We start from the raw sequence: 24,521 nt of genomic DNA on the forward strand, positions 1-24,521 counted from the left end.
TTGGTGGTTTTCTTACTTTATTTTGCCGTTTAAAAATTAATACAGACGTGTGCCACGATTCAGCCAGACGTTTGCATCATGTTGCAATATTATTTATTAATAGAAAAACTGCTCTTACGTTCCAAAAATTCAATTTTCTTACACTACATCATGAGAACAATAATTAACCCCCTAATGTGAATTATTACAAGTACAACCTCTGTTTAAGGTCAATTTCTTTATCAGTTTTGACATAAAATATAATTGAAGTGGTATATGGTATGATCAAAAGAAAAAAAATGACCAAACACTGTTTGCATGGCATATAAATTTTGAGTTAGAAACCAATGGTGGAATTTACACCAAACTGAAAAAAAAAATTTTAGCGTCCAATTTGCACTGGCAAAAGATAAAAGATCTCATTAGCTTATATGTGCAAAATTTTTTGTCTTTCATAAACCCAAAGAAAATCTAAAAGCCATATGGTTCCAATGTTCATTCATTGTACTGCGCCTCCTTATCTATCCACTAAATTCAGAATTAACAGCTTCATTTTTAAGCATACTTGATTGGTGTCTGATAATTTGCTCTGAATGAAAGTTAATTGCAGAGTTCATCTAGACAGAAATTTTTCAAACAGACACCTCAGCTGATCAAAGCTCATCTGAGCAAAATGCAAAATTAATACAAGGTATCGCATCTTCAATGGTTGTTAAATTTAATTATTGGACTTTTTCATTTTGAGTCTGCTTTAAATTTAATTTACCCCCAATCGTTAAGTATTTTTTGTGTTACTTGGCCAATTTGAAAGAAACACCCTCCTTTTATAGTAATAACAATAGTCAACAAAATCGATCGTACAATCACAAATATCTTGAAAATAATTTTTATATTGATAATGCATGAATTATTTAAGTGACAAAAGACTTGACAGTAACTGGTCAATATGCAATTTTATCGTTCACACTTGTTTTCTAGACACAAATTCATACACAGGGCATCATCCAAGAAGTGGGAAAGAAGAGGAATGTCTCGCGACACAATCACCGACTGCCTTTATCAAGATGTAAATTCATAACTTGCAAAAAATCTTAGCTACCAGACACCGCCTCAGGGTGGGGATTAAGTCAAATTTGGGTGCCGGTTTGTTCAAGAGCAGTAATTTATTATTTCAAAATTCCCAAATCGAATAGCAAAAAATCTATTGCACTAAACAAAGATAACCGCGCTGTGCGAATCCAAAAATAAATAATACGTATTCTTATAAGCAATAAAAATGAATCAAATGGATACAACTAATGCAACTGAAGATGAGAATTAGACGAAATGCTGACAGGAAAGAAGGTGCGTGTGAGCTCAGGCTGCTCAGTCGTCGATAAGTATCAGATTCTTGTCGCCACCGCCGCTTGTTCGAGTCCTGCTGTCATCAGAGCGACCAGAGGTCCCTGCGAATCATTTATTTTTGCCTGCATGAATGGTAAATCAAGCTGCTCATGTTGTGTTTGGCTTATTAGTTGCTCAGACATAAAAAACGAGTTCATAATACGAACTCAAGATAAAATAAAAAGCATCATCACTGCAACTGGACAAACAATAATAATAACAATCAAGCATAACCTGATTTCGATTTTTCCTCTTACCAGCTTTGAGGATAATTAAAGTGGTAATAATCTGCAAGATTTATTGTTCCCATTAAACTTTTCTAAATTCACACAAAAAGCATGCAATAAAATTCAACATAAATGTAGAAAAACAAACAAAAACGGATATTTCACATAAGCTGGATGCTTAAAGAACTCTAGGTGTTTCAATTTTTTTTTTCTATTAATTCAAAAAAGAATGGTATAAATTTTGACACCTATTTTTCTCTTTTGGAATGGAATTCAACTTTAGACACACTAGACCCAAACTCAAGCTTTGCAAATGGTCAGCATTACTCACCAGAGTAGTTTCCAGAAGAGGACTGAGGCTGTCCAGGAACAGAGTACTGGGGCCTGAAGTTGGCAAAGTTAGCGGCGCTGAAGGAGCCGGGCAGTTGCCCAGTGGGGAACCCTGGTGGGAACTGGCCAAGGAGGCCAGCAGCCTGGGCAGCCGCAACAGCTGCGGCAGCAGCGCTTGACTGAGAGCTGCTGCCTCCACTTCCACTAGGCACGCCTCCAGGCGAGGCTAGTCTGGAGAGGATGGAGCGCTCAGACATTTGTAGGCGTTGAGCCACGGGAGGGATGCGGGCCAAGGTAGCAGGCAAACGACTCACGTCAGACTTCATGTCAGAGAGAAGTTCCTCCAACTGGTTGAGCACCTGGAAAACAATCGAGGGATTTTTTGAGCAATGAGGATGAAAATTGTAGAAGTTTTGAATGTTATTTAAAAATCAGCTCAGAAAATACCATGTTTTCGTCAATTCTGCGTTCAACTTGAAATTAAGTCTCAAGATTAGCAGAACAATCTTAAAACCAATCCAATTGAGACATGATAAGAAATTGGAACAAAACATCATAGCACTGTCTGCTGATATTTAACAACATTTTTTTTCTAGCATTTGTAAAACTGATTTTCTTTACCTTATGGAGGACAGCATTAGCTGGTTTGTTTCCAGCCAACGACTCCTTTGAGAGATGCTGATGGGATTCAGCCAAGCACTCAACCTCCGCGAATCTAGCATTGAGGCTCATTGCTGGATGATTAGGATCCTGAGTGAGATTCAGGTAGGCAGCACGCCTCAGCTGCTCCTCAATCACCAATGCTTGCTCCAAGAGCTGAAAGTGGTTTAATTTTTTAGATTTGGTTTATTTAAAACTTGTTTAATATTTACCTTGAATCTGCGCGCAAGGAATTTATTCTTGATTTCCAGAAAGTTGCCCTTTCCAACATCCATCTTGAAGGGCTCGTTGATGATTGCAAAACGGATATCATTCTGGATGTCTTGCCATCTGCCGTACCCGTGAGTAACAATTCCAGCAAGCAGCCAATAGTCATGTCTATGTTGAGAGTTGAGATAATTCATTCAAATTATAAAATTGAAATATTTACCTGCGGTGCCAGATTTCGTACTCTCTACCAGGTACTGCAGCCTTCTCTTCATTCTGCCAAAGAGTGTGGAGTTCGGTGAAACCACCATCAGCAATGTTGAACATAAAGCGGCGCTTGGTCTTATCCTCATCCGTTTTAGATTCCTCTTCTGTTTTATCGTCCTTCTTATCTTCCTCCTTGATATCATCTTTCTTGGTTTCCTAAAAAAAAAAGAGACCCATCATGTAAGAAAAATTGCTCCTCAGGTACATACAATTTTCTGGCTAAGATATGCTCAGATAGAGAGTTCAAGAGTAAAAATTATCATTTCTACATTAAATATTCAGAGGGATAAATCATCATTGCAAAAAAAAAAAAAAACATTTAACTTTTTAAATTTTTTTTACCTCTTTTTTGGTCTCGTCCTTCTCATCAGTTTTTCCGTCAACTTTGTCGGCTTCCTCAGGTTTCTTCTCCTTTTCCTCCTCTTCCTTACTGGGTTCTTTCTTTTCTTCTTCTGGTTTTTCCTCAACCTTCTCTTCCTCCGATTTGTCCTTCTTAGGAGATGTGTCTACTTCCATTGCCTCTTCTTTCTTTTCAGGCGACTCCTTAGGTGCCTCCTCCGAGACAGCCTCGTCCTTTTCAGTCTTTTCCTTTTCTACCTCCTTTGCAGCAGCAGCCTCCCCCTCTTTGGCAGCTGCTGGTGCGTCCTTATTCTCCTCATCTTTCATTGGCAAGGGACTGGCAGCAGCACTTGTAGCTGGTGTAGCACTGTTGCTGGTTGCAGTGCTTGGCACCTCTGGATTCTCGGTCTTCGTCTGCCTCTTCACAATTTCAGGCATACTGTAGTATCCATTGATGTGCTCAAACTCCTGCACCTTCTTCCTAATAAGCGACATTACACCAATTCGAGTCAAGACATGTTGACGGCTGAGGCCCTCACGAGGTACTCCATCAGCAAAAGTTTCTGCATTGTCGGCGCCAGGCTCACAGAGATGGCGCATGAAAAGCGACACATACGACTTGAAATTGCGTTCTGACTTGCCACGAAGATCACGTACCAACCTATAGAAACTGTGAGCTTTATAAAATAATCATATGTTTATTCTGGTTAGCATACCATTGAGAGTTGAAAGAGTCTTGCGGAGGCATTCCGTAACGCATGATGGCATTGAGGAAAGCCTTTCTCTGGCGTGCGTTGAAGCCAAGAACCTGCCAAGGTGAAATATATTTTAGAAGTGGATAGTGATAAGGTAATGGCATTAAATTGAATACAAAATATAAGTGTGCTGGAAGGCCTTTAATAACAATTTTTTAACTGTAGAAACATTATTCTATAACTTCCAGCTAGGCCAGAGGCCTTTGCTTTGCCGAGACACAAGTCAGCATTCATAATTGGAATGAAAATGCATTGATGGTGTCATGTCTCGGTCTATGATTTTATAAAATACGTTATTCACATACACCCAAAACTCTCAGGCTAGTTGCTGCACTATTGCACTTGCAACTCTGCAGTAGAGCAGCAATGAACATAAGCGTTCTGGACAGTTGAATAAACGATTAGGTAAATCAAAATCTTACCTCGATATTTCCACCAACACGAGCAAGAAGCGGTGGCAGAGGCCTGTCCTTTTCATCCCTCCTTTCCATTCCTCTTCTTCTTCCACTCCTTCTACCAGCTTCATTTCCATCACCCTTTTCATCAAAGTCATCATCCTCTTTATCATCGTCAGATGGAGCAGAAAATTCAGAGTTGTAGTCTGAGAGGTTGTCTTGCCAGGTGGTGTCATCTCTTCCGTCAGCAGCATCATTGTAGTTGACCTGTTTGCGGACACGTTTGCCCTTGCCAAGGGTGCGGGCTAGGTCTTCTTGCTGCTGCTCGTAATGGTGGCGAAGCAGTTTCACCCAGTACGCAGGGTCTGTGTTCTCTGCCTCTTGCTTGATAATTTCTGTAGCCGCTTCCTCCTCCTCATCATCGCCTTCCTTGGTCACGTAACTTGCCACCTGTCAGCAGTGTAACAATAAGTTCATGCTAAGAAAAAAGGCTAGATTTTTTACCTTGAATGATGAGAGATATTCGTTGGCCCAGTTCTCCTTCTGCTCAATGCCCTCCTTGGTTCTGTCCAAAAGATCTGAGATGGCCTTGTCATCATAATGAATAGCTTCTTCTTCTTTCCCTTCTTCTTCCTTGAACAATTCCTCGGTACCAAACCTCAGGATGTCGTCCAGTTCCTGCTTGGTGAAGTTAGTGCTCTTGCCACCCATTCCAGGGCGCACAACCAAGTGTGTGAGCATCATTTTACGTTTTGCAACTTGTGTGACCCTCTCTTCTACAGAGTTACGAGTCACAAACCGGTAGATCATGACCTTGTTAGCCTGGCCGATACGATGGGCTCGAGAGAAGGCTTGGATATCGTTGTGGGGGTTCCAGTCAGAGTCGTAGATGATGACAGTGTCGGCTGTGGCCAAGTTGATGCCCAAACCTCCAGACCTTGTAGAAAGAAGGAAAACAAACTGCTGAGCACCTGGCGCATTGAATCTGTCAATGGCCTCTTGTCTCATTGTGCCAGTGATACTGCCATCAATTCGCTCGTATTTGTATCCTTCACCCTCAAGGTAATCCTCTAGGATGTCCAACATTTTGGTCATCTGAGAGAAGATCAGCACTCTACAAAGAAAATTGTTAGCTGCTATTATTGAATTTTTAAATTTTGAAATACCTGTGGCCAGACTCCTTTAGAATGTGAAGCATTTTGTAAAGCAGTACCAGCTTTCCTGATGCCTTTACCAAAGCTTGGAGTTCATAAGTGCCATTTGGAGCCACAGGGGCCTCCATTGACGCAGCAGGAAACAAGTAGGGGTGGTTGCAGCACTTCTTCAGATCCATCATTATGTTAAGCAAAGACACTTGCTGACCACCACCCTTTGCATTCAGAGCCTCATAGTTCCTTGTAAGAATGTATTTGTAGTATTTCTTCTGCATCGGAGACAGCTCAACTCGGACAATGAATTCCGATTTAGTGGGCATGTTCTGAAATAATACAAACATAAGTTTTTAATGCATAGAATATAAAATTATAAAACAAAAATTTAGTAGCGCGTGGTTGCAAAATGCTCAGAAAGAGAGTTCAAGAGTAAAATTATCATTTCAACATGATTTTCAGAGTTGATAAATCGTCATTGCATTAACTTCACCTATTTTATTTTTGTCCTAGCATTCTATAATACTTATTATTAGCTGTAATACTAACCTTGAGCACATCAGCTTTAAGACGACGCAGCATGTGAGGTCCCAGCATGTCATGCAATTTCTGGACTTGCTCTTCCTTTGAAATATCGGCAAACTCGTTTTGGAACTCTGTAAGGTCATTGAACTTGTCTTTCTCCAAGAAGTTCAGCAAATGGAACAACTCCTCTAAGTTGTTTTGTAGAGGCGTTCCAGTAAGGAGCAGCTTGTAATTTATTCGGTATCCATTCAGCAGACGGAAGAACTTGGACTGGTTGTTTTTCAATCTGTGAGCTTCATCAACTACCAAGCAGGCCCAATCAATTGATCCCAGGCAGGCGGCGTCAATACAAACTAACTCGTAACTTGTGAGTAGGACGTGGAACTTGACGTTACTTGATCTCATTTTGGATACCCTAGTGCCTCCCCTGACAGCATTTTCGTCAAAGGACAGCTCATGTTCTCGAATGACCATGCGAGAGTCCTTGTCGCCCACGTATGTGACGCAATAGAAATCGGGAGCCCAGGTTTCAAATTCACGCTCCCAGTTAATGATGGTTGAGAGAGGGGCACTGACTAGGAAGGGTCCCTTGCAATGACCTTCCTTGTACAATGAGTACAAAAACACAATGGTCTGGATGGTTTTTCCGAGACCCATTTCATCAGCTAAAATAGTGTTTATGCCCTGGCCCCAGCTGTAACGCAACCAGTTGAGACCCTCCAGCTGATATGGATGAAGTTGCATGTTGGTTTGTTCAATGTAATCGGGTTGCTTCTCATACTTCTTACTCAGGTTTGTAACTGGCCTCTCTGGGGGTGGAGTGTAACGACGAGGTGCTCTTTCTTCATCCTCCTGTAGCTCTCTTGTTTTGGATTTTTTTCCCTTGCCTTTTTTGCCCTTCTTACTGCTATTACCATCGGCATTCAAAGACGTGCGAAGATCCTGTAAGTTACAAATAAGTTTTAAATATTAAGATTCTGAATGGAATTTTTAGATTCATTACTAGTTTTAGAAGAGTTAAAAAAAGTTTTTCATGCAAGGACAAAGGAAATTATTTTACCTGGTAATAATCAACAGCTAAGTGCAATCCATGTATGGTGCCATCATCAAACTCCCAAGTTGTTTGGTCATATCCCAAATCTCTCCACTTAACCAAATACATACAGGACCCGTCTCGCAGTTGCTTATGGTTGATGACGCGGTGAACGATGAGCCACTCAGGCTTGACTCCATATCTGTAGAACTTCTCTTCAAACTCGACACCATCGACGCCTGCTTCCTTCAGTCTCTTCATCCTGTTATCCATCTCATCGAGTGACTCGTCCAGCTTGGGAGGCTCATCCATGTCGTACTTCCTGCAATAGCAACGGAACATAGCCGGATGGAAAACATCCATTTGAAGCTCTGTGATCCAAGAGCAGTGCCAGTAAGATTTGTCTGCCCACTTGACAAAGAATTCTCTCTGTCTCTTAGCATTTCGTTTTTTCACTGTTTGCTCTTCATTCTTTTTATCTTCAACATCTTTCTTCTCCACCCATCGCCATGTAAGAATCTTGCTGACCTTGCCAGGAAGTTGCTCGGCTGAACATCTGGGACATTTCCAATCACCGTCCGGAATTTCTGTCAGCGGTGGATTGAGGCAGAATGTGTGATAGGCGGACGGACACTGGTCACAACACAGCAGCTCGCCGCCATCCTTGCAAACTCGGCAGAATTCCATGTGCTCGTCCTCCTCTTGCTCCTGCACTCCTTCACCTTCGCAGTGAGGACAAGACCACTTGCCTTCTGGAGCCTCCTCAAGCTCTGGCTCCAAACATACCAAGTGATAAGCTCGTGGGCAAGTATCGCAAAGGATAATTTCTCCACCCTGCTGACAAACTTCGCAATAGTCTTGGTGGTCAGTCACTTCAAACCCTTCTTCTCCTTCACCCAAGGGGAATTTGCTGGTAGTCTTGGTCTTCTTTTTCTTTTTGGTTTTGTTACCAATTTTGGTCTTCGCCTTCCTCCTCACAGGCGGTTCAACAACTTCAGCCTCAACTTCCTCCGGCTTGGCAGCTTCTTCAGCCTCTTGAAGCATTTGCTCGAATTCAGCATCCGAGTCGCGGTCAGTGACGCTCTTTTCTTCGTCAGAACTGCCTCTCTTGCGCTTGCCCAATTTAATCTTGAGGGTGGGAACTTTGCCTCCGCTCTTCTTGCCACCCTTCTTGCGACCTCGCTTCCTTTTGCTCCTGTCTTCCTCTTCATCGTCTATCTCTTCCTCCTCTTCCTGAGCAGCAGGCGTTGCTGAGGCGCGAGATCTGCTAGGCTTAGGAGTGTACTCCGACTCTAATGATTCCTCTTGTTGCATGTGAGGGTTTTCAGCAGCAAACTTTCTCCATTTGGCTGCCACAAGCATCATAAGTTTTGATATAGCAACCTAATTTGAACAAATAAAATAATTTAATTTAATACGATTCTCAATATCTGACAGCAAAATTATACCTTTGGATTTTCCTTGGCCAAGAGAGGCCTAATGTGTGCCATGTATTGCTTATATGTGATCAAATTGGCAAGTTCTTCATCTGTATAGTCGATGTCTACGTCTGTAAGGCTGAACGTCTTGCAAACTTCGTCAATGCTGGGCATATCAGCTTTTTGCAGAGGAAATTTAGACTAAAATTTAAATAAACTTTGATTGTAACTTACAGACAGAGGCATCAGCAGAAGCAGCGGCACTGCTGCTTGCGGCAGGGGTTGAGGTTTTCTGGCCCCGAGAGCGGCGGCCCTTCTTGCTACCGTGGTCCGAGTCTCCAGCCTCTTCCTCTGCATTCTCACTCTCCTCAGAGTCATTCTTCTTCTTCTTTTTCTTCTTCTTTCCCTTTTTTTCTTCTCCTCGAGCTTTCCGCTTCTTCCCTTTTTTGCGCTTTTTGGAATCACCAGGCTCATAATCATCATCTTCCTCCTGTTGTCCAGCTGGTGCGGCGCCCTCAGAGTCGTTCTCTTCCTTCCCTTCTCCTGCGACCTCTTCCTCTCCACCCTCTACTTCTTCATCTTCCTCACCTGAAATCAAATTTATAATACATGATTAAATTAAAAGTTCTGAATAAAGAAAAAAAAAAATACTACAACCGACTAAAACAATGAAATTTATTGTCGATTTATATGAGTTTTAATTGTAAGATGCATATTGCAGAAATTAATAAGATTGAAAAATTATAATTTAATGGTAAGTTCTAAACTAAAAAGTAATAATAATAAATATCTTCATTTTGTTTATTGATTTAAAATAGAGCTGTATCTATTTCTACACTAAGAATCATTTTAAGCCTAAACAATCCAATAAGTATTAATTTTTCATATTTTCTATTAATATAGGACATTTATCATTGTTAAATGATTCGCCGAGAGGATTTTATAAACGCTCGTGCTGTGCCGTCAAATTTCGTGTGTTTCGTTGCGTCTTCGTAAATTGCGGTTCAATGTCCCTGCAGCTTCGCTTGTCCGCTACGCCTCCGCTTGGCGTATCTGAATGCAAGCCCAAACAAATTGAGCAATTTGCTGGACAAATAAACTGAAGTTGGCCAAGTTGCAACAAATTTCAAGAAACAATTTATTCTAGTAATGCTTTTAATATTCACCAAAATTATTTTCTATACTCCAATTAAAATTTCTGATTTGATTATTATTATTATTGTTGTTTTTTTGTCCAAATTGTTACAAATACATTGTTTGCATTCAAATTTTGAAAACAATTATTTAGAAAGACAAAAAAAGGACAAAAAGGCATCACCACTAGCAAAAATTTTGCTAAAACTTCCAAGATCAAAAAGACCCCATCCGCCGCAGTGGCGCAGTGGGCCTCGGTTCTTATCACTTTATCACAAATTTTTGCCTGCAAATGTTTCCTTCCTACTTATGAACTTTTGGCAAAAAAAACTTAAAGCATGTCTGTAATAAGAAAAAAAAAATGATTCAAATAGTTTCAAATTTAAAACTGTGTTCTTTTGATTTTATTTTATAAGTAAATTTTGTTTTATTTTATTTATGATACTCACAACAGGAAGAATACATGTGAATCATTAATATAAATGTTTAAAAAAAATCTTTTACAAATAAAACTATTTATCCAAGTCCCTAGAAACTCTGTCCTCCGCTTATTGCACCATGCGTCATTCAGAACGAAAGGGTTAACATGGTTTTTCTTGACATCTCGAGTGTCAACATTGTAAATTAAGAACAATTTAAAATTTTTGTTGTTCTCAATCCATCATTTTAATTATTGTAACAGCATTCGCAGCCATTGATTCAGTTTGACCTGATAAATCTTTTCTCCGGTAGGGGGAGCGTGGCGAATTTCGGCATTTTTTCGGCCGGCCTTGCCATGCCCGAGATGAATACAAAATGCTCGTGGTCAAGCAAAAGTGCCGCGTCGAAATAGTCCGAAAAGGACGCCGAGAGAATTCATCCACAAAGGGCAGTCAGGCCGACGATTTCGGCAACCAAGTGCATTCGGCAAATTTTAGCGTCGGCTTTGGCACGTCAATGTCTTTGTTAGATGGCCTCCATTTTGTGGAGGGGTCGCGGGAGTCGAGGCAGCGGCCCGCGCTGTCGCGAACTTCTTCTTAATCACCCTTCAATTCGTTCACCCGGGTGCGGAAACCACCCCCGCAACCTTCAGCAAGGGTGTAAATTACACCGGTCGACGCCCAGACAATTCCCGAAGGGTATCGGCCACTTGCGGCGCCGGCAACCCGAGTCGGCGTCCGAAGTTTGGACCGATCGGTAATTAATCAAATAGGCCGAGTCGCGGTGCATGCGGACCACTTACCGGCGAAAGTTTCTTCCTCAGGATCGTCGGAGGCCATCGTGTCGGCAAAAGTGAAGATGAGTGTGCGTACGGTGCCCTCGGTCTGGGGAATTTGGCCGAATTTACTGCGAGTCGGCGACGGAAATCATCACCCGAATTCAGGAGACGATTCTTTCTCCACCGCAGTTTTTTCGTTTTCGCCAATTGCCGCTAGAGCGCCTGCGCGTTGATTGTTGATCGCGATTCGGCGTGACGTCACCGCGACCCGCTAAATATTGTCTTCAATTCCACGCGATGTCTTTTTTTATTATTTTTTTTAGGTGCAAAGTTTGGTATAATTTTTTAATATTAGCTGGAATTTATGTTGCAAAGAATAAATGTACAATAACTATAAAAATTATTTCAAATATTTCAAATATCCTCAGTCATTAAAATCGGACAGACGAGATAATATATAATATATGTAATAATGGAAAAGCAAGAAAATTAACTTCAAAATTTCAGACTCTCTGCTCCGCTCTGCTCTGCTCATTAATTATACTTTTTGACGGGTCATATATTTCATTAAAATTTTGTTACCACTTGTGACGAACTGTTTGAAATTATCAAAATTACTCTCTAAAAAGTGGTATAAATAATAAATATGAGAAAAGTTCACTCCCAGTAATAAAAGCGTAAGCGTTCACTAAAATAGGGAATACATAATCGGGGATATTTACAAGAAAAGTTATATTATGGGAATTATTGCAAGTACCAGGCAGGTACTAACTTATAATGTGAATATCCCTCAATCTATAATTTGTCGAAATAAATAAACTTTTAGTCACAATATTAAATCTTAAACTATATTTTAATGTTTATACGGTAAGCCATGTGGAAACAAGAAAAATAAAAGAAAAATTTGAGAGCTTCCCTCTTATCTTATAAATAAAATGCTATGCAAAAAAGATGGTTATAATGGTCAGTTATTAACAAAGAAAAAGGCAATTTTAAAGATTTTTAAACTACGTACTTCTAAAATATTAAAATATAATATTTGAAATCGCGAAAAAAACATAACTGGAACAAGTTTATTAATTAAATTTTTATATATATAGATTTTTCTAAATTTTAAAAATCATACTTTTGGGATCTTTACAATTTGGATACTTATATTTTTATTGCATATTTTTGTATCTTATCATTTAAATTTATTTGACTACCTACAACAACGTGAGGAAAAATATTTCTTTTAATTTCTTTTTACTATGTTCTGTTGAACTTGTAGCCTGAATTACAAGAAGCGTGCAAAACTTTTTCTCATGTACTTTAGCTCCATCTAAGTGAAGGCTGCGACAACTAGCTTATATTTTATCCAACAAGTTTATGTCCTTCGGCAAAACGAGTACGGACGAGGGTGGTAGACAGGGAAATGAGAAAAGCTTGCTCAGCCCCTCAAGCGCGTGAGAGAGGAAAAGAGCAGAAAAAGAAGGAGGCTATAAACGACCCTCGTAGCCTAGCTAAAAGCAATGTCTTGCTCTGCGACAAACGTATTTCATTTGCCGCTAAGCAGAAAATTGCAATTGTAGGTTGTGCGTTAAATTTTACTTGGCAGCCATTAGTAGTGGAGTCGACCTGCACCACTGGCCGCAAAGTGGCAGTAAATAAAATTATTAATAAAAATATTAATTATTTTGTTAGAAAAAAAATTATTGGAAAAATTGTTTATAGAATTGTGGTAATAATAAAATAATTAAATAAAAGATCAACCAAGCTTAAATAACTGAGCTTCTTAAATTATAAAGTGTGAAAAAGAGCTGATCATTTTTGAAGATTCTCTTTTACCAACGACCAAGCCCATTTTTTTAACTTTAAGATTGTCTCCTCAAGAGCTCACTACTTCGACAAAGGTAAAAATACTAAAAATTTTAACGCTATCCTCGTATAAAATTAATAGACATTGAAAAGAATAGCTGCTATAAAAATAAGGCAGCAATAAAAAATAAATTCTTGCTTTGGTCAGTGGATTCTGTTTGAATATTTTTTAGGGTCAAGCTAAGACAAAGTCACGTTGGCCTGTGCCTTTTACTAGTGGTGCGGGTGTAAACGGCACCAATATATTTTATTTTGAAATTTTTGGTTCAAATTTGATTAAATAACTGGCAAAATCCTTATTTTCTACTAACAAAGCTGAATATATCATTAAAAAATTAATTATTGATTGGAATAAATAAATATTGATTCCTTGAATATCTAATTCATAGTAATTAATTATTTAATAAGGATTTTTTTTTTAAAAAATCACATATTTCGCAACACTTTCAGCAGGTATGTTTTTGCAACAGAATTTCACACTGAAGGTGGATTTCTCTTTCAACTCAATGTGTTGCCTTTGCCTCTGCGGTTTGGGGTTAGTTCTGGTTGCATTTACGTCCTTATAAAAATACAAAAGGCTGCTTTATTTTCACACGGTTACTTGATTTCAATTTTTAACAGCGATTCGCACATCTTCATTAAATCCATAACAACCCATATATAAAAAATTCATATAATTATGAATCCAAGCATTGCGCTCTTGAAATTCTCTGGAACACAAAGGTTATCGCCGACGGAGATAACCAGATTTTTTTGAGCAATTGACGTGGGTGAAGCACGCAAGCAGCAGCAGCAGCAGGTCTTTTACGAATTCATCTGCGTCGTCTTTCGAGCAGGATTTTGTATTCGGCTAGGGTTACAAAGGCCCTCGTTGAATAAGAAATTTGGAAACGCACGGGCAGCGTCGAGGGGGCTTTTGTGTTGAGCGTCGGGGACCCCAGGCGAGGAGCGGAGCACGTTAAAATATTTATAAATTAAAAAGCGCACTGGCTGGCGTACGCGAGAGAGATGAGAGAGAGGAAAAGAGAGAGATGCTGTTTGACGGCAAGGGCGCGCGCGTGTGATCGATCTCGGGGGCCGCGAGAGAGGCTGCGCGGACCGAGGAGGCGGCCTCCGCCACATTAAAAATCTTTTGCTGGTCAGCGGCCGTCAGCATCCAGTGCGACGGGAGATGTCGAAGTGGACACTGTAGGCATGGCCGAGCATCGCGACAAGGCCCAGCAGAGCCTCCTGAGCAACGGCTTTTTGCCCGCAGCCGCCCCCGCCGCCTCCGCCGAAGACACCCTCGCGCCCACCGAGCTTCTGATGCTGCGGCAGGAGGAAGGCTCCACCTCGGTGGTGGTCATCCATTCCCGGCAGCCCAGCCTCCAGCCCCCAAACCCCCGCAAAAGCTGCCCGCTCTCGTTGGTGGCCGCGTCCATACTTTTGGCCTGCTTGGCCACCTTTTCCATCACCATGCTGCTCCTGCTGAGGCTGCCCGCCCGCACTCTCGGTGAGCATCGCAAGGGTTTTTTTCTACCTGTTGTTTATTTTCGGGCACACACGTGGTACCATTTAGGGTCCTTGTCGGCTGTGATGAATTGCCGAAAAGGGTTCACAAAGAAAATAATGCTTTATGGCTTTTCTGCCCAGTGTGGTCTTTGCACACTCACGCCTCTCAAGCTGAAACAAAGGAGCTTGACAATGAGTGACGTGAACCACCTGTTAATTGCTTCGGATGCCTTTGTTCAAGTAATCACCTGCATGTGTTTGAGCATGACAAATAATACCTCTCCTGCGAAAAAAAATCACAAAATTTCAATTTGTTTTCCAAAATTGAATAAATTTATACCAAATTTATGCTAACAAATCATAAATCAGCAACAATAATTTTTAACTGACTAGTTGGTTTTTGAAGAGAAAAGATAAATAATTATTTCATGTTCACTTCATTCAAGGTTAATTAATTGGCCAGTTAATGTTGTAGATTTTCATAGAGGTATTTTTTTTGTAATATTGGCCCACAGAAATACTATGGATAATGTTAACTTAATACAGAGACACCATTCCATGGCAAAGGAAAATTTTTATTACGCGATATCCTTGATTCCTTCAAGTAGGTTGTAAACAGTAATCTGAGAAAATAAGATTGCAAACCTCAAAAATTCCCCACGGTTAGTTCCTACTTCTTTATTCTGAAACCCAAGTCGTACTCCAGCGCAGTGATACTTAATAGCTTTGCACGTAAAAAGATCCCTTTCAATTTAATAATAACATAAAGAATATTCGCATGATGTAAGGTAATAATAATTGTATATAATCCAATCATAAATTTTTGTTAATATCTAAATTGTACATTTCTTTCGCTTTCAGACACCTCCGATATCTGCCTCAGTGAAGAGTGTGTCAGGACAGGTAAGCCGGTTTTTGCTGCCACAAAAAAATTAACAGCTTTATATCCCTTGAATTTTTTTGCTTAATGTGTGAAGATCTCAAGGACATAAAAATCAATATTTTTGGTGCGATTAATTGGGATTAAAAATAAATATAATACAGATTTGTGGCGATTCATTTTTCTGACGTTATTAATTGAAGTTTTGACAAAAACGCATAATTAAATAAGGCTGGCCTTTAAATTATTATTCTAGAGTGTCTCCCAATTTAACGCCATATTAGTTTAGGGTCTCTCCTCAGCGTAAGTTTATGCGTAGGTTTTTGGTTTGCTGGGGGACCTCAAGTAGCCCCCAATTAGTATATCGTTATTTGAGAGACGAAGTTTTATACTTCAAAGATCCGGGTATCAAATTGACACGCGTGACATTAGGGAACGTTAGCTACGAATAATTTAAAAATTTCCTTCTTCCGACCCTGTCATTTGATGCGTTCTTGGAATTAGATCCAATTGCAAAACACTTTTGATCCATATTGCGCCGTGCGTCCAGGCACTACGGGCGGTGAAAGTTGATAACAGGGGGAAAATGCAACCTGCTGGACAGTGGAGTAGGTCAAATTGCATAACGCTGCATAATTATATTATTTTGCGAGAAAAAAAAAACAAAAAAAGGATGATGTAGATGTCTGACTGTGGTAGGATGTGACCTTATGAATTTTTAACCCGAATTGCCTTGGGAGATTTTATGCGCCGCTAAATTTATAAACAATGTGTGAATGGGCTTTTGAAAGCGCGCCGGTCACCACCAAAGTGTTTTGTAAAATGTAAGCGGCTATAGCAATTTGATTATGCAAATAGATTCAAGGTCCTTTGCTTGATTTGAGCTCCTTGCATTGAAATTATATTTGACTATCTTTTGTTGAGAATTTGAGATAATTAGTAATTTATTAAAATTTCACAATTAGGAGACTAAAGAATAAGATAATGTATAGAGGAACTTTGATTTCAGCGGCGTCTTTGCTATCAGCAATTGACTCAACGGCAGATCCGTGTCAAAACTTCTTTCAATATGCCTGTGGCTCGTGGAATAAGAAGCATGTTATTCCAGAAGACCGCAGCTCAGTCAGCACATTTGAAGTGATGGCTGACCAGCTTCAGGTCGTCCTTAAAGGTTAGTTTTTGGCTTTTTATTCTTTAGCACGCAACTAGGTGATGGGTGACAATTTTAGCCCATCAATTGGAGTTTTATCATTTGGATTTCAAATTTAAAGCTAAGCTTTTTTTTTTAAAGTCGTAGAGCTTCAAATAGCTTATTTTAGATCCCCTGCTATAAAATAGCTCAGCTTTAAGCTCTGTTACTTGCGAGAACCCTTCTCCTTGAGAATAATTGTCTACAAAATAGAAACTGAGCGGGAAATGGAGTCGGAAATTGCTCTCCACCAACATGCTCGAGGCACAAGGCTACTTTTCACGCGACGCAACGTCTCTCTCGTTTGATAGCAGAGCTTGAAGGCACTAGAGAGACTTTCCCAAATGATTAGAATCCTGATTTAGAATCTCGTTCTCTGTAATAGCTAAAAAATATTATTATTAATTTTACATAAATTACTAAATTACTAGAATTATACAAGTTTTTCATAAATTTTATTAAAAGTACTTTTAAAATATTTTATTTTTTACTATGATCAATACGTTAAATCTGGTAGAAGCATGAGAAATGAATTTTTTAACGTAAATTCAAGCAAAATTGAATTTAAAATGATGGTAAGACTTGCATTAAAATAAGGCACGCGTTGATGAAATTTCAGGTCTTTTAGAGGAGCCTCTCAATGAGCACGACAATGACGCAACCAAGAAGGCGAAGCTATTTTACAAGTCATGCATGGACATTCGTAAGATGGTTTGATCTCTACGAAGGAAAATTATTGATAATTTTTTTCTTGCTTATAAATAGCAAAAATAAGAAAACTGGGTGACAAGCCCCTTCGTCAGGCAATGACCACATTGGGAGGATGGCCGGTGGCCTCGGACAATTGGAAACCACCAGCGTTTTCAATTGAAGCTTTGCTGGGGCGGCTGCGAGGCGAGTACAATGAGAGGGTGCTCATCGAGCAATGGGTTGGACCTGACGATAAAAACTCGTCAGTGAACATCCTGCAGGTGCGGCCCAAGTAAGAAAATTACGTCCCACCCTTCTGTCTCTCCCTGTTAAAAGTAGCATGTATCTACTAAGTCCTTCAGATGGTAGTGTGATACAAAAAGAACTCGAAACTTCAAAATTGGCTAAGTATTCAACAATCCTTAGTTTCTTGATTCCCAAAAATTGTACAGTTGAATTTTGATTTTAAAATAACCCTTATTGTCAGCATGTCTCGAGCAAATTTCGAGGTGCTCCTAAAAATTTTCCAGGATCTTATAGGGTATAACTTAACCCCTTTTCTGCTGAGCTTAGAAGACGTGAAAATAAAAATTGAGAAAAAAATTCTAGCTGGATCAAATGGAGCTAGCTTTACCTGGCCGTGATTACTACTTGAAGAAGAGTTCCGAAAATGAAATTAAGGCATACCATAAATATATGATTGAGGTGGCTCAACTTTTGGGAGCAAAAACGGAAACTGCCTCAGACGAGCTGTTGAAAGTGTTGCAGTTGGAAAGGCGGCTTGCAAATGTGAGTTTTCAATTTTAAATACAAATGAGATAAATTATTAAAATTAAAATCTGAGCAATAGTTACTTGATTTTTTAGACGTTTCAGATCCATTTCTTTTTCATTTGCAAAAAAAAATAGTTTTATTAAAGACTCCTTATTGACATAGTCAAATCAAGTCTTTACAACAATGGTGATTAAAATGTCCAACAATTGCAAAAATCTTTTTTTATTGTTGTAAGGACTTGATTTGACTATGTCAATAAGAAGTCCTTAATTCATGCTTATTGAAAATAAAAAGATGATGAAATGAACACGAAACAAAATTTTATTTGTTTAAAGGCGTCTCTGCCAGAAGCAGATAGGCACGACACAAGCAACATATATCGCAAACTGACGCTTAAGCAGCTGCAAATTGAGGTACCGCAGGTCAACTGGCTCGAATACTTGAACGCCTTTCTTCACACCAAGGTAAAAGAAGACGAGCCTGTCGTGACCTACGCGCTGCCCTATTTCAAGGAAATGGGACGCATTCTGCAAGACACAGACCGGCGGGTCATCCACAATTATATTATGTGGCGCATGGTCATGAACATCATGCCTCACATGATCGACGATTACCAACAAAAAAGGGTCGAGTTTCGCAAAATTCTTCTTGGCATTTTGGCGGAGCGAAATCGGTGGAGCCAATGCGTCGACTGGACCAACAAGAAAATGGGCATGGCCGTTGGAGCCCTGTTCATCAGGGACAACTTCAATCTGGAGAGCAAGGTTTATTTTTTTTATTACAAAATCAGATATTTATTGGGCTTTACCTTATTTTACTATAATTTTAAATTGTGGACTTAAAAGGTTGTGTGCTTGGTAAAGCTTTCTTGAAGTTCAAATTTTTATAATTTTCTCAAACTTCCTTAAATGAACAAATCTCATTTCCATTTTTATGACTTACTGGTGTTGGGTGAACCCAGATAAACCACGATTTTACTGAAGTTAATTTCAAATAATTTTTTGCTTCAAGAAGTATTAAGTTGTAGGTTGTAGTGCAGAGTTAACGGTGATTGCCTAATAGACACCCTATTTAATTGCTACTGCAATTCTGCAGGAAACGGCCCTTGAAATGATTCACACGATTAGAGAAGCGTTTAACGAGCTATTAGCTGAAAATGATTGGATGGATAACGAAACCCGAGCGGTGGCCAAGGAAAAGGCTGATCAGATGAATGAGCGAATTGGCTATCCTGAACTTCTGACCGACCCCAAAGAGCTCAGCAATGAGTATGCAATGGTGCGTAATAAATATTATTATATATATTATTATTAAATTTCAATTGAAGCCCCTTTGAATAATTAAAAATAACTTTTCTTTAAATCATGAAATCAATTCATTCATTAAAAAATCATATAAAGATTATAAATTTTTGCAGCTTAACATCACAGAGCACGAGTTCCTTGAAAATATTTTTGGTGTGCTACGCTACGACGCCTATCACAATTTGCAAAAGCTGCGACAGCCAGTCAACAAGGACAAGTGGTCCACCGACCCTGCCGTTGTCAACGCGTTTTACAACCCTAATAAAAATGACATTGGTGAGTATACTAATATCTCTAGCTTACAGATAACGTTCTTGAGTTTCTGCTGTTATATGATAGCACATATAAGCTTATTTGTGACCTCTTCAGTTTTAATTCCTTTATTCATCAAAATGAACGAAAAAATGGACCTTTAATGCATCTGATGAACTCTTACGTAACATAAATTTGTCTTTGTTCGTTTTTGGTTTCCTTTAAAAGATGTAGCGCTAGTGAAAAATTAAGGTCCCCTGTTTCCAATGAGTATTCTATTATTAGTTTAAAACAATGAAATCAATTTTACACTTTTCATCTTGCAGACTCTTTTGATGGAGCTATTTCCAAAATCAAATCGCCAATTTGCATTTTGTGTTTGCTTAAATTTTTGTCATTTATAAATTGAAAATGATTTGTTTTTTCTTTCTTTGATAAAAAAAAAAAAAAAAAAATTAGATGAGTTAGAATAGTTGGTTCTTTAAATTCATTGAAAATGCTGTATTTTTATCTGCTTTTAGTTTTTCCTGCTGGAATTCTGCAGCCTCTTTTCTACAGTCAACACTTTCCAAAATCCCTAAACTATGGGGGGATTGGGGTGGTGATTGGCCACGAGATAACCCATGGCTTCGATGATAAAGGTAATTTTTTAGCAAATCAGCATATTAAATAATGCCAAATTAACAACAGGTCGCCAATTTGACAAGGATGGGAATCTAATGCAGTGGTGGAACAACGCCACCATCAAAGCCTTCCGCGAGCGGGCCCAATGCATCATTGATCAGTATTCAAAATACAAGTTAGATGACATTGACCATTTTGTCAATGGAAGAATGACCCAAGGCGAGAATATTGCTGATAATGGGGGTCTGAAGCAATCATACAGGGTAATTTTTTTTCTCCGCAATCAAATTACGTTCAATTCATTAATGTCATACTTGAATGCAGGCCTACAAAAAGTGGGTGGCCAAGTACGGCGAGGAGCCGCGTTTGCCCGGAATCTCTCTAACGCACGATCAGCTCTTTTTCCTCAACTATGCACAAATTTGGTGCGGCCTGATGCGCCCCGAGGATGCCCTCACCAAGATACGATCTTCAGTCCACTCGCCCGGGCCAATTAGGGTGCTCGGGCCACTCTCTAATTCTAACGACTTCTCCAAGGCCTTTAACTGTCCCCTCGGATCGCCAATGAATCCTGTTAGGAAATGTTCGGTATGGTAAAAGCAAATCGCCAGTCCCACTTAACGCACAAATCGCACTTTACCTGACCTGGACTATATTATATTGTGTAAGACTTGAATAATATCAAAATTTATGGCGCATTAAAATATTGAAACCGGAAATCCCACTAACCATTATATACTTAAATAAATTACGCAAATTACTAGCATTTTAATAATCTTGCATGCAGATTTTAGAGGCAACTTTTCGCTCTGATCCTAATGACATACAAGAAGTGCTCCTTCAGGGAGATGAACCCCTTTCATGTGATTTCTTGTGAATTTAAAATATCAAAATATTACAAAGATGTATAATATAAGAAAATGGCTTTTTGTATTATTCTGCTTACATTTTCTAGTGTCTTCTGTTTAAGCTTACACACATCTTAAAACATTAAAAATTGAGGTATACATAGCAAATATGCGCAAGTTAGAAATTGATAAAAGAATTTCTTGATTTATGTAAGAAATATCCAAACGGTATACTACAATTTTAGAGAGCAAAAGAAACAGTCAGTACAAGATTTTTAAGTTATTAATTTCAAACTGCATCTTACTGATTTTGACTGCATCTGGAATACCTCAGCTAACACGCAGCCATAGCACAATTTGTTTTCAATTTATTATTTATTTGCAAAAGCTCGTGTTTAAATGGCGATACATAAAATAGTTGAATAATAATAAATAAACAGATAAAAAAACTTAGTGAATATTTAAATTTTTTAATATTTAAATATTATAATAAACTTCGGCCGCTTTTGAAAAACTGGCATTTCTATTAATGTAATTACACGATGTATAATTAGTATCTCATTAGGTGAAGATTATAATTTAGCGCTGGTAATATGCATTCCAGAAATATTTAAAAAAAAATACTTCTGTATTAAATTTATAACAATTTAATTTTTAGTTTTAAAAATCCAAAAGCAAATGTATACTGAATAATGGACAGAAAACCTTTAAATGTGAGACTATAATATCAAAACGCAAACTAATTTTTAGAAAGCTTTTTTTAGTCATATTTAAACTTAATGGTAGCATTAAAATACAGCTGCTTTTGTATAATTATTTTATATTATGTTCATATGCACGTTTGTAGCATTTCATTGCTGTATTTTGTGCGTGTTTTTTTTAATAAAGATTAACAATTGTTTCCTAAAAATAGCTTCAAGAAGAGCAACATGTGAATATAACTTTCAAAAATAAACTTTATTTTTCATTTGAATCAGATCTAGATTTTTGTGTGCTACACTTTAATCCTTTTGAATTTTCCAAACGAGCTAATTTTGTAATTTTTATTCCGAGCAACATTTCGTGAACGCAGATGTAATCAAACAATTTGTGATGTTCGAGAATGTTTTTATTTTTCAGTATCTCATTTCTGCATCCAGACATTCCAAAATCGAAAGACCCATTGTCAAAGATTATTATTGCAGATTAAAATTTATCTTGATATTGATAATTGTGAACAATTAAATTAACAATTAATTAAACCAGGGGAGATTAGTTAAGTGGCGGAAGCACGTGCCCCTGGGCTTTTCAATGAAAAATTCAATTTGAGCAAGGCATGAAGTGATGGACCGGCGACGCCGCGCGCTTATCGACCGCATTTTATCAACTCTTTCGCGGTGCTGAGCTGCTTTCTCGCTTGTCGTGGGAAATGTACAAAACGCATGCGTTGGACACGTGCCAGAGATCGAGATACATCCCGGAGCAGTCTCTGTTGAGGGGCCATGTGATTTAAACCTTGTTTTCAACCTGGATCCGCCGCGTCTTCCTCCGGATCACTCGCAATTCAACGTCCCGACCGCGCCAACATCACCGACCTGAGGTACGTACTTGCTCCCCAGGGCTCACCCTTCCCAGTGTGCAATTTTGCTTTTTACTTTACTGCCTGACACTTCAAAGCCCCAGCTCCGCAGTGTGCAGCTGAATGGAAGATGTCAAAATGCACGAGCACCGGAATTGAGCCGAAATGAATCTTATCAGTTTTTCCGAGCGATTTACGCCTTTCAAAAAAAATTATTTTCCAATATTCCAACACGCAATTTACGCCTTACTTCAATAAACCGCAACGCAAACGTGATCGCTTTTATACACACCGTTTGGCTTATTCGCAAAGATTAGCAATCGCTAACGAGGTTTTTCCGCAAGGATAATTTTTCCGCAAACGACAAAAGGGCATTTCCGCAATAACATTTAATTTGCACCACCAATTCAAGGTAGAATTTATTAAAATGAATAAATATTAGCAATAGCATTTGGATGATTAAGCTCATTTTCAGACTTCATAGTTATATTAATGAGTTTGCATTTTATCTTGTTATGACTCTAAACATAGAAATCAAAAATTATTTCTAATGCTATTTTACCGAATTTGTAAATCTAAATAATAATACTAATATTGAAAAAAAAATCTGGAGTTATATCGTTCAATAATTATAGAAAATAATATTAGAGACTCCCTCTTGACGTTTTGAATATTATGCAGGAAATTTCAAATTATATCATTATATTGTTAAGATTGTTAGATTATTTCTCATTATTGTACTCTTACAAAAATGAATAACTATCGCCAAAACTGCACTTCAATCAGTCAAAAAGAGCAGTCAACCCTTTTCTCTTCACATATTTTTTTCACGTTTTTTTAGCAGATTGTTTGCAATTTTACGCAAAAGGCCATGATTTTTAGCAGTGGACTTAACAGAATATAATAAGAGAAGACAAATTGTTGGACAAAAAATTACCTACAATGGCAATAAGAATTTTGCAAAAACAGTTAAAATTAAACAAAATCTTCTGCCCGAGCGAGCCTTGTCCATGACGGAAAAGTGTCTCGATTCTCGGTATAAAAACTTAAGGATTTTTTCCTCTTGAAAAATTATTCATGAATAATATGACTACAAAAGCAGCTTCTCTTATTTGAATTTGTTCCGGCTGAAGCATACTTGCAAAAAATATTCAGCGCGTTGGAATGGAAATTACGACACCCCTGAATTTAACCGGGCAAATTCCAGAGGTTGGCCGGGCACATTGTGCAACTGATGCTTTTTTATCTCTTCCGCTCTCTCCGCTTACTCGGATCGTTGCCAGCAGTTGATTATCCTAATTTGAGTTGTGCACAACGGCATACGCGAGAAAAAGTGCCATTTCCCATCAAGATAAAACTTTTCCAACAGCAGCGCTGCATGCTGGGAAAATATAAATTGAAAGAGTTTGCTGAAAAATAATAATCCACGTCACATCTCTGGTGGTTTGTTAGCCGGTCTTTGTTTAGTTCTGCTGATGATCCAGTTCAAAATTTTAGCTTCTTTCTCTTCTCATTCACTGCACTCGCATTGTGAAGAAATATGAACTTATCGACCCCAGCTGGTGCGAAACAATACCAAGTGCTTAACAAAAGAAGCACAACCAACACCTTTGTCATTTTCAAGATGTGCGCTTGACAGAGTTTTATGTTTTATTACAACAATTCTGATTCCGCCATTCTTTTGTTGCGTGAGCGCAAGGCAAGAAAAAAATAACGCATTAATATTATTATTTTTAATAAACAATGTAACGCAGAAAGACATTTCAATCAAAGTTTATAAATCATAACTTTTCTGATATGTTAATTAATTGAAAAAATAATAAATTATTTAATATCTAAAGTTGAAATCTCTAATTTCCACTCACTCCCAACTCGTTGTCAGTCAGATTGACAAACAATTATTGTTGCACAATCAATTAACTTTCATAGGGAAGCAAACTGATTAAAAACAGATGCAGCGTAATTGTATCGAAGAAACGTTATCAGCGCATTAAACCTCTTAGTAACTACTATTTATTTAGGATTGATTATTATGATATATTCAATTCATAAATTT

The 24,521-nt window shown here is 38.5% G+C and overlaps 3 protein-coding genes across 6 annotated transcripts in view; 2 read left to right on the forward strand and 1 right to left on the reverse strand.

Moving 5' to 3' along the window:
- Positions 1 to 24,521, reverse strand: part of LOC132197220 (chromodomain-helicase-DNA-binding protein Mi-2 homolog) — a 26,963-nt gene continuing 2,442 nt past the window's right edge. The window contains exons 1-15 of one of the 4 annotated variants that reach the window (XM_059620357.1): positions 11,023 to 11,216; positions 8,901 to 9,254; positions 8,697 to 8,845; positions 7,276 to 8,631; positions 6,240 to 7,157; positions 5,709 to 6,019; positions 5,047 to 5,656; positions 4,570 to 4,992; positions 4,109 to 4,200; positions 3,396 to 4,053; positions 3,010 to 3,209; positions 2,792 to 2,957; positions 2,541 to 2,735; positions 1,921 to 2,278; positions 1 to 1,424 (exon numbers count right to left, since the gene is read on the reverse strand). In XM_059620357.1, the coding sequence (XP_059476340.1) occupies positions 1,345 to 1,424; positions 1,921 to 2,278; positions 2,541 to 2,735; positions 2,792 to 2,957; positions 3,010 to 3,209; positions 3,396 to 4,053; positions 4,109 to 4,200; positions 4,570 to 4,992; positions 5,047 to 5,656; positions 5,709 to 6,019; positions 6,240 to 7,157; positions 7,276 to 8,631; positions 8,697 to 8,845; positions 8,901 to 9,254; positions 11,023 to 11,059 (5,907 nt within the window). In that variant the 5' untranslated portion in view covers positions 11,060 to 11,216 and the 3' untranslated portion in view covers positions 1 to 1,344. Of the gene's footprint in view, positions 1,446 to 1,920; positions 2,279 to 2,540; positions 2,736 to 2,791; positions 2,958 to 3,009; positions 3,210 to 3,395; positions 4,063 to 4,108; positions 4,201 to 4,569; positions 4,993 to 5,046; positions 5,657 to 5,708; positions 6,020 to 6,239; positions 7,158 to 7,275; positions 8,632 to 8,696; positions 8,846 to 8,900; positions 9,255 to 11,022; positions 11,217 to 24,521 lie in introns of those variants that run through there. The other 3 variants (XM_059620356.1, XM_059620359.1, XM_059620358.1) reach the window with 3 other exon arrangements.
- On the forward strand, positions 13,677 to 21,853 carry LOC132196628 (neprilysin-1-like). The gene is made up of 12 exons (XM_059619412.1): positions 13,677 to 14,347; positions 15,208 to 15,249; positions 16,236 to 16,397; positions 17,035 to 17,118; positions 17,181 to 17,386; positions 17,715 to 17,894; positions 18,215 to 18,643; positions 18,975 to 19,157; positions 19,297 to 19,459; positions 19,957 to 20,076; positions 20,126 to 20,322; positions 20,384 to 21,853. The coding sequence occupies exons 1-12, from the start codon at positions 14,050 to 14,052 to the stop codon at positions 20,654 to 20,656; spliced, it is 2,337 nt and encodes a 778-aa protein (XP_059475395.1). The 5' UTR covers positions 13,677 to 14,049; the 3' UTR covers positions 20,657 to 21,853.
- LOC132197223 (heme transporter FLVCR1) overlaps positions 22,307 to 24,521 on the forward strand; it is a 10,470-nt gene continuing 8,255 nt past the window's right edge. The window contains exon 1 of the mRNA XM_059620366.1: positions 22,307 to 22,486. The gene's annotated coding sequence lies outside the window, so the exon portion shown is untranslated. The remainder of the gene's footprint in view (positions 22,487 to 24,521) is intronic.

This window comes from Neocloeon triangulifer, unplaced genomic scaffold, assembly GCF_031216515.1.
Source record: "Neocloeon triangulifer isolate White Clay Creek 2 clone unplaced genomic scaffold, ASM3121651v1 ptg000012l, whole genome shotgun sequence".
NCBI classification, from domain to species: Eukaryota; Metazoa; Arthropoda; class Insecta; order Ephemeroptera; family Baetidae; genus Neocloeon; species Neocloeon triangulifer.

Coding starts and splice junctions, on each gene's coding strand:
- LOC132196628 (XM_059619412.1), top strand. CDS start 14,050: ATGGCCGAGCATCGCGACAAGGCCCAGCAGAGCCTCCTGAGCAACGGC. Junction 17,895..18,214: donor TGGAAAGGCGGCTTGCAAAT/GTGAGTTTTCAA, acceptor ATTTGTTTAAAG/GCGTCTCTGCCAGAAGCAGA. Junction 19,158..19,296: donor TCAGCAATGAGTATGCAATG/GTGCGTAATAAA, acceptor AAATTTTTGCAG/CTTAACATCACAGAGCACGA.